Raw genomic sequence first — 9,413 nt, 5'->3', positions numbered from 1 at the left:
AACCTCCCACTCGGGGGCTTAGCTGCAGCCCAGTGCTCTCCTAAGTTTCTAAAAAACCTACCGAGTGGAGAGCAAACCTCCCACTCGGGGGCTTAGCTGCAGCCCAGTGCTCGCCTAAGTTTCTAAAAAACCTACCGAGTGGAGAGAAAACCTCCCACTCGGGGGCTTAGCTGCAGCCCAATGCTCGCCTAAGTTTCTAAAAAACCTACCGAGTGGAGAGCAAACCTCCCACTCGGGGGGCTTAGCTGCAGCCCAGTGCTCGTCTAAGTTTCTAAAAAACCTACCGAGTGGAGAGCAAACCTCCCACTCGGGGGCTTAGCTGCAACCCAGCACTCGCCCAAACATGACGAGCACAAGTCGACTGTAATTTGTGCTTCACTCCTACCTGCAAAAGAGCATTACAGATGCTAGTATATACTCCAATCCAAAGAAGATGGTTGTCCGAAAGAAGCAAACGTATTTCGACGGCAAATCAAGTTCGGATAATGTCCTACGGACCCAGAAGTACTCAGGCATCAAGCCTATTAAAGTTTGTCGGTTACAAAAATCACTCGGTATTCCGAGGCAAATTCAAATCATCGAGCATAGAAGTTTTTTACCCCTCCTGCGGAGGGCTGGAAGGCGCAACAAACTCGTCCAGGTCGATCCCATCTGCGATCCGAGTGGCAGCCGCGATGAAGGTCTCCATGAAATAACGGAAGTCATGCTTCCTAGTGTTGGCCACCTTGAGAGACACCATCTTGTCTTCTCTGGCCTCCTTGCAGTGGACGCGGATCAAGGACAGAGCGACATCAGCACCACACCTGGCAGAAGACTTCTTCCATTCTTGCACTCGACTCGGAACTTCGTTCAATCGAGTCATCAACGACTCAAGGTCGTTCTGAAGCGTTTCTTCTGGCCAGAGCGATGTGTTGATGCGCGACGTTGCGGCCTTCAGTCTTGCAAGGTAATCGATCACTGCAGCAATGCGAGACTCGAGGCGGAGCACGTTCATAGCGGTTTCATCCTTCACCGAAGAATTGATGGGATCCAAGCCAGTCTCCACTCGACTAGTCTCCTCTTCAAAGTTTTGGCAAAATTCTGTGGACACGATTCAAGGATAAGCTAATGCCCTTACAGCAAGTCAGTAATTACCAATCGGAGATAAGGGGTTACCTTCGAGCATGAGGAATAGCTTCTTGGCGAGTCCTCCCAGATAAACCTCCAAGTCATTCTTCTTTCCCGGCAGTTCACCAGCTTTGTCGCTCAGGACCATATTGGCGTTCTTCAGTCGAGTGACTTCTTGGTTGGCCACGTCGAGAGCAACTTTCAGATTAGTGTTTTCCTCTTTAAGTTTGTTAACAGAAGCCAACTTCTCTTCTGCAAGTTTTGTCTTGTCCGAAGCCGCTTTCTGCGCCTCGGCGAGGTCAAGGTCCTTCTTCTTCAGAGCATCCCTCAGTTTTTCTGCAAAAATCACAATAAGATCAGACTCGGAGACAGGCAAGAAGCAAGGACAGTCATCAAGATTCTCACCAAACATACCTTTTGCCTCCTCCTTCGCCTTTGTAAAGTTCTCTTGGACAAGCTTCTGGTCAAGTTCAAGCTGGATATGCTTGTTCTCCAATTCGGTATAACGAGAAACTCACAAGATTTCTGCGAAAGATCACTCGACAGACATCAACGACAGATCACTTCCGAGTGACTAAAAGAAAAATCGTAGTATTTCTAAGACTACAGCTGAATCTAAACATTCAACTGTAGTCTCGGGGACTACACCCAGTGGGTGCACTCAGCGTGCCCCCACTAGTTCTATCAGCTAGACTCAGAGTCGATCAGTCGATCGGAAGCAGTTAACTGTCAGCAGTAAAAAAAATCAGACCATAGCCGACTGCCAACAATCGACCATGGTCTCGGGGACTACACCCAATGGGTGCACTCAGCGTGCCCCCACCAGTTTTATTGTTCCACTCGACCAAGCTCGAGTGAAACAAGTAAAGTGAGAAATCTCAAAACACAAGGACTACAGTCGACTGCCAGCAGTCCACCGTAGAATTGACACACCCAGTGGGTGCATGATAAATTTCAAGATTTCCAGTCGATGTTTAACTAACCTGGACATTACTCTGGAGAGCTGAACTCGCGTCATAAGCTGCTTGGCTGGCGGTTCGGATCGCCTTCACCTGCTCCATCATAATCCCGGCCTGGCGTATGGCTTCCTTGGCAGCGCTTGCTTGGTCCTCCGGGACGTGGTAGGTGGAGAAGAGAGAAGGCGGGTCAGCACTCGACGACGAAGGGCGGGCAACCTTCAACGGCTCCGCAAAGGACACGGTAGCCCGAGCAACGTTGCTCCCCTCTAGAATCAGTGGTCCAGGTGCTGACACAACCTGAGCAGCCTTGCCAAGAGTCGCCTTCCTGCTCCTCCTCTGCCTCAGTGGCGTTTCATCGTCATCGCCAGGAAGATTGATGACAACGCTAGGTGGAGCTGCATAAGAAGTTCAAAGTCAAAAATAAAGATTCAATCGACCGAAAGCGAAACCGCGCAGATCATACAAGGATGAGAAGTAGCAGCATCTTCCATTTCTTGATCCTCATGCCTGGCTGAAGTCTCAGAAGTAGCAGCACTGCGATTTTCAAATATCAGTCAGTCAGCGATTGAGTCAACCAAGAATGAAAAACATGAGTTATGCCATTACCCAGAAACAGTCGGAATCTCCATCCTCATCTTCGGTAGGGCCTTCGCCGGTTTTTTCGGGGCTGCTCGGGGTTGCTTCGATGCCTTTTCAGTCGGCGCCGGTGAAGTTGTCCGAGGGCGTTTCGTCGACTGCCCAGCAGGCATGACTCCCTTGCCGCGTTCGGCCGAAGGGTCATGGGCGAGCTTGGACCTCCTTTCGGAACGAGGAGGCACAACTTCCTCCTCCTCTTCCTCCTCATCAGAGCCTGCATCTTCATCACCCTCATCGGCATCCGACTCCCACTCCTCTTGACTTTCGCCTCCACTTCTTCCTCCTCTTCGGCCTGTGCTTGCGCCCCGTTGGGCATCGAGTACAACTCGGTGGTTTCCTGAAAGAAAACAATCAAGACAAAAAGTCAATTGACTGGTCCGCGATGAAACAGAACGGATGGAACGAGAATACAATCGGAGAAAAGTGATCATACCTTGTCTGCCTCATAAGATTGGTCGAGTGGCGGGATCCTCCTTGCTCCATGAGGGTTGTCCTTGTTCCCTGTGATGGCAGTCATCCACCTCTCTAGTGTGGCATCGCCGACCTCTTCGAGGTGAACCCGAGTGGTGTCTTCAGTACCAGAATACAACCACATCGGGTGGCCCCGGTACTGGAGTGGTTGGATGCGCCGCCGAAGGAAAACCTCCAGAAGGTCCATGCCAGTCACGCCATCACGAATCAACTGGACTACTCGCTCCATCAACATTTTAACCCGAGCCTTCTCCTACGGAACTACTTTCAGAGAGGATGGCTTGTTCACTCAACTCATAGAGAAAGGAGGGAGCCCAGTCGACTGCCCTGGCGTCGGTTGGTCTTGGCAGTAGAACCAGGTCGACTGCCACCCTCTGACTGACTCGGGAAGGGTCATAGCTGCAAAAGCGCTCTTACTCCTCATCTGGACCCCGAGACCCCCACACATCTGGATTACCTGAGTTCTCTCCTCGTTGGGGCTGGCCTTTTTCATCGTCTGAGAGCGACAAGTGAATATGTGCTTGAAGAGGCCCCAGTGCGGCCGACAACCCAAGAAGTTTTCACACAAGGACACAAAAGCGACGAGATAGGCAATGGAATTGGGGGTAAAGTGGTGAAGCTGAGCCCCAAAGAAATTCAGAAACCCTCAAAAGAAAAGATGCGGTGGCAGAGAGAACCCTCGATCTACATGAGTCGCCAAGAGGACACACTCACCCTCCTGAGGCTGTGGCTGCCATTCCATCCCCAGGAGCCTCGCCGCCCCGTGCGCAATCAGGCCTTCGTCGGCCAGGTCGTCGAGATCCTTTTGGGTGATGGTCGAGCGGATCCAATCACCCTGGATCCAACCTTGCGGCAAGCGGGACCTCGACGAGGATCCCCCTCGACTGGTCGCTCTCCCCTTCACCTTCGCCGTCGTCGTTGCCTTCTTTGCCCGCTCCAAAGCCGCCGTCTTCTCTTTCACCATTGTCGCCGACGAGGCTGGAACGGAGCAGCGGTGTCGGGCAAGTTGGTGGGCGCAGCGGATGAATCTGGAGGCGAGGGAGGAGAAAATGAGGAGGCACTGTTCAAAAAACCTCCGCCGGTTTCCTTATATGGGGTCACTTCCGAGTGGCCGACAGGTAGGCCCAGGCGATCCTGTCAAATCCCGAAACAGTCGCGCAGGCGATACGTGGCGAAAAAGGCGGCACGGGAATCGAGGCGTCCCTGCCTTATCCCATCCGAGTACCGCGGTCTTTTCCGCTTCGTGCGCTTCCCAAAATTCGGATCCCACTAAATCCGCTAACCACAGGGCAACTTGTCAGACGGAAGATCTCCTGCGATCCGTCGCTCGGAAATCTCCAAGTTCATAAAGTTCACTCGACAGATATAAAGAATGGATCAAGGCGACTGAACGAAAGTTGACACCCTCACTTGAAAGTCATTGATCCAGAGCAAAACACCTTTACAGCACCAGAAAGCAGGTCGGGAAGATTGCCAACTCCTTCCTCACTCAAACCTCGATCTATTCGGGGGCTACTGATGAAGTCACCTACCTAGGGTAGGGTCATGAACCTGACCAAGGTACCCTCCCCAAGGACATCCTTTAGGAGAAGCCGTCTTCCAGTCGACCAAGAGGAACTCCACTCGACGGACTAGAAGACACTCGATGAACCTGAAGACACTCGACCATGAAGACTCACCCGACCACCAGGAGTTCAAGATCTACTCTGTACCCAAACGGTCTGTAATTAAGTAGTCTTAATGGTCATGATGACACTTTATGTAAGGCGTTACCAGTAACGCCAGACCTTAATGTACTTTAACCCTCTGCTACGTGGGCTGGCTGGGGTCTTGGCGTCCTCTATATAAGCCACCCCCCTCCACTGGTAGAAGGGTTCGCACCCCTGTAACTCTCACACACATAATCCAGTCGACCGCCTCCGGGCTCCGAGACGTAGGGCTGTTACTTCCTCCGAGAAGGGCCTGAACTCGTAAAACACTTGTGTGCACAACTTCTCCATAGCTAGGATCTTGCCTCTCCATACCTACCCCTATTCTACTGTCAAACTTAGAACCATGACACTCGCCAAGTACACCGCTCACAGCTGCACGGCTCGGGCGCTCATATTCAACACGACCGCCTCACTGGAGCGGTCGGCGCTCGCACACATCGCGCCGCACATGCGCGACGTCTTCGCCATAGGCCCTCTCCACGCCATGTCGGCCGCGCCGGCGTCGGCCACCAGCCTGTGGCGCGAGGACGATGGCTGCATGGCGTGGCTCGATGGGCACGCGGACCGGTCCGTCGTGTACGTGAGCCTGGGGAGCCTCGCCATCATTTCGCGGGAGCAGTTCACCGAGTTCCTGTCCGGCCTCGTCGGCGCCGGCTACGCGTTCCTGTGGGCGTTCCGGTCGGACATGGTCGGCGCGAGCCAGAGCGCCGCTCTCCAGGAAGCCGTCGACGCGGCGGGGAAGAGAAAGGTGCGCGTCGTGGACTGGGCACCGCAGCGGGACGTGCTGCGGCACCGCGCCGTGGGGTGCTTCCTGACGCATGCCGGGTGGAACTCCACGCTGGAGGGCATCGTGGAGGGCGTGCCTCTGGTGTGCTGGCCGTTTTTCGCGGACCAGCAGATCAACAGCCGGTTCACGGCCGCCGTGTGGGGGACAGGGCTGGACATGAAGGACGTGTGCGAGAGGGCCGTCGTGGAGCGGATGGTGAGGGAGGCCATGGAGTCCGGCGAGCTAAGGAGGTCGGCTCAGGCGCTGTCGCAGCAGGTGAGGAGGGACATCGCCCAAGGGGGCTCCTCGGTGTCGGAATTCGAGAGGCTCGTGAAATTTATCAAGGAGCTCACCGCCAACGGCGCCCACAAATAGCACCGTGCAAATTTGTTGATAAAGTTCAAGTTTTCTGGATAGGAACTGTTTTGATTGACTTTCTTTGTGCCGTACAGCCGTGTCCACTGAAGGCTCGCTGTAATGAATGAATAAATAAATAGGAGTATATAAATAAGAAATATTGAGTTTTGCTACACCTAAGAAAGCGAATGAAGGAATACATATTGAGTTTTGCTACACCTAGGAAAGTGAATGTAAGAATGAATAAATATTGAGCTTTGCTAGGCCTACGAAAACGCGGAGTATCTGCTCTCAAGCTTAAAATGCTCCTTGAAGAATGGTAAAATCAAAAAAAATAGTAGAAATAAAAAAAATGACTTTTTTGGCCAAACTTTGACAAATGTTTCGTGTGCTTGCAAAAAGTTATCAGAAAATGGCATTCGTTGAAATCGTAGCAAAAGAAAAAGATGAACTAAAAATGTTACTCACGAAAGCATTTTGGAGTATTGATTTTGTTTTTTCAGTTTTGCTAGAACTCATTAAATGAGATATATTTTGGTCTCATTCACCTTTTATAGCCATTGGATGTGATGCTATAAGATGCGTGTATGCTGACGTAGATTGTATCTGTTCTTGTTTTTAAAGTGAATAGGACCAAATTATATCTCATCTAGATGAGTTCTAGGTACTCCTTTGTTTTTTTGCCGTGCGTTCCATAAATGTCATTTTTTTCTTCAGATTTTACTGTTATCCCGAGATTAGTAGGGGACTTTTGCCTTCATGGTGCAAAGTATCATAATAGTAGTGTCATAGATGTTTCACTTATTACCTTGTACACTCAATTTCTCTTGGGAAGCTCTATGTTATGGTAACTGTCGGTGTCAAAACCGGCGGATCTCGGGTAGGGCCCCCGAACTATGCGTCTAAGGCTAATGGTAACATGAGGCGAGGGACACAATATTTACCCAGGTTCGGGTCCTCTCTATGGAGGTAATACCCTACTTCCTGCTTGATTGATCTTGATGAATATGAGTATTACAAGAGTTGATTTACCACGAGATCATAATGGCTAAACCCTAGAATTCTAGCCTATGAGATTATGATTGTGACTCTACGAACTAAACCCTTCGGTTTATATAGACACCGGAGGGGGCTAGGGTTACACAAAGTCGGTTACAGAGACCAGAATCTTCACATCCGCATCACCAAGCTTGCCTTCCACGCAAAGGAGAGTCCTATCTGTACACGGGACGAAGTCTTCTATCTTGTGTCTTCATAGTCCAACAGTCCGGCCACGGTACATAGTCCGACTGTCCGAGGACCCCCTAATCCAGAACTCCCTCAGTAGTCCCCGAACCAGGCTTCAATGACGACGAGTCCGGCACGCAGATCGTCTTCGGCATTGCAAGGCGAGTTCTTTCTCCGAATACTTCAAAGTACCCGACCTAAATAGTAGTGTCTGGCCCTTCATTTGATGACGCGCTCCTCGGCTTCTGTACCTTCATGATTTCAACTTCCACGTGTCGAGCGAATACGGGAGGTCGGGGCATTTTTGCATTACCACCCTAACCGTATAAGAAAATTGTTTATTTGTGACGCCCCCAATTCAATCGTACACTAATCATACACGCAAATGTGTATGATCAAGATCAGAGACTCACGGGAAGATATCACAACACAACTCTAGACACAAATAAAATAATACAAGCTTTATATTACAAGCCAGGGGCCTCGAGGGCTCGAATATAAGCTCGATACACAAGAGTCAACGGAAGCAACAATATCTGAGTACAGACATAAGTTAAACAAGGATGCCTTAATAAGGCTAGCACAAAAGCAACACGATCGAAGAGGCAAGGCCTCCTGCCTGGGACCTCCTAAACTACTCCTGGTCGTCGACGGCCTCCAAGTAGTAGCATCCATCAGCGGTGGCATCTGGCTCTAGGGATCCTCCATCTGGTTGCATCAACCTAAAAGAAGAAAGAAGGGGAAAAGGGGAGTAGCAAAGCATCCAAAGCACTCGCAAACATCAGATCTATACTAAGTATGCATTGTTATCAAATGGAAGGTTTGTATCTGTGGACTGAACTGCAGAATGCCAGAATAGAGGGGAAGGCCTAGCCTATCAAAGACTAGCATCTTCAAGCAGCTCCAAGCATCTTGCAGCATGTAGAAGAGTAAAGAATAGCAGTTTATAATAACAAGCATGTTGTAACATTAATGCCCAGAGATCCTTCCTCGACTCCCCGCGAGAAAGCAATCCCGGAGCCACATATCTTAAGTATCCATTTGTAGTTGTATAAGATCAGGATATAAGTCTGAACGTCCGTTACCGTGGACACGGCTATTAATAGATAAACTTCCCTACAGGGGTGCACCACGTTTTCCAACACGCTCGATCACTCTGGTTGGACACAACTTTCTGGGGTCAATGCCCGACCTCGGAAGATCAACACATTGCAACCCTACCTAGGCTCAGCAAAGAGGTCCCCGCCGGTCTACCTCCTAAGCACTCCGGGGTCTGGGCCCATCGCCCGTTGCACTCCGGGTCGTTGCGCGCAGGGCGGGTCTAGGCTCCACCACTACATGATGGTGTCGGCCCAGCCGTGCCGCACTGCTGAACTGGACATTTGACAAAGCTTCGGCTGATACCGCGACGTCGAGGCCCATAACTATTCTCGCGTCGTGGTTGGTGCGTAAAGGCCATAGGCCAACTCAGAACAAATACCCAAACCATAGTGTATTATTAGCTTGCGGAGACGAGCAGAGACTCACGATCGAAAGTGACCCCTACAAGGGCCTAGAATGCCCGGCCATGCCACGTCATTAACTTACGGGTGCTCTCCGGGCCCGCCTGACTTTCACCAAGGTCTCAAGTAAAGTCATTGTAACCGTGTGTCCAAACATCAAGGGGAAAACCCGAGGAATCACCCACGGAGGATTCCACTCGATGTAATCATCAAGGTGAACGTAAGAGGGACCACCCTCGAGGTTCACACTTGAGGTGTTGAACGACAGAGCCGTATCGGGAATGGTGAAAGAGGAAATCACCCTCGATGACCACGGCCGAATAGCTACACTACAGAATTATCATCAGGAGTGGGTTATGAGGGATCACCCTCGGCACTCGATAGTAGCTCTACAGAGTCGAGCAACAAAAGGGGCGTGAGGTGATGTGAGGTATCGGGCTCTGGTCGTCGATCATGTTGATCGAGTCGTCGATGATGAAGCAGGGACAACAAGGACAAGTGGGGGTCACTGATGGATCACTAGCCAACCTATACTAAGCAGTTTAGGATAAGCAGGTAGGTAACAATAAGCAGGTACAAAAGCAGGCTATGCATCAGAATAGGAGCAATCAAATACAGTAGCAAAATCTAATGCAACCATGAGAGTATAGAATGGGCGATATCAGGATGATCAAAG

At 50.8% G+C, this 9,413-nt stretch overlaps 1 protein-coding gene across 1 annotated transcript in view; it reads left to right on the top strand.

The window, feature by feature from the left end:
• LOC123039333 (myricetin 3-O-rhamnoside 1,2-glucosyltransferase UGT709G2-like) overlaps positions 1-6,026 on the top strand; it is a 16,989-nt gene extending 10,963 nt beyond the window's left edge. Inside the window, exon 2 of the mRNA XM_044462541.1 lies at positions 5,244-6,026. Coding sequence (XP_044318476.1) covers positions 5,244-6,026 — 783 coding nt within the window. The remainder of the gene's footprint in view (positions 1-5,243) is intronic.
• Positions 6,027-9,413: the final 3,387 nt, after the last annotated feature.

This window comes from Triticum aestivum, chromosome 2B (assembly GCF_018294505.1).
Source record: "Triticum aestivum cultivar Chinese Spring chromosome 2B, IWGSC CS RefSeq v2.1, whole genome shotgun sequence".
NCBI lineage: Eukaryota > Viridiplantae > Streptophyta > Magnoliopsida > Poales > Poaceae > Triticum > Triticum aestivum.
This window is presented reverse-complemented; position numbering and strand designations above follow the sequence as displayed.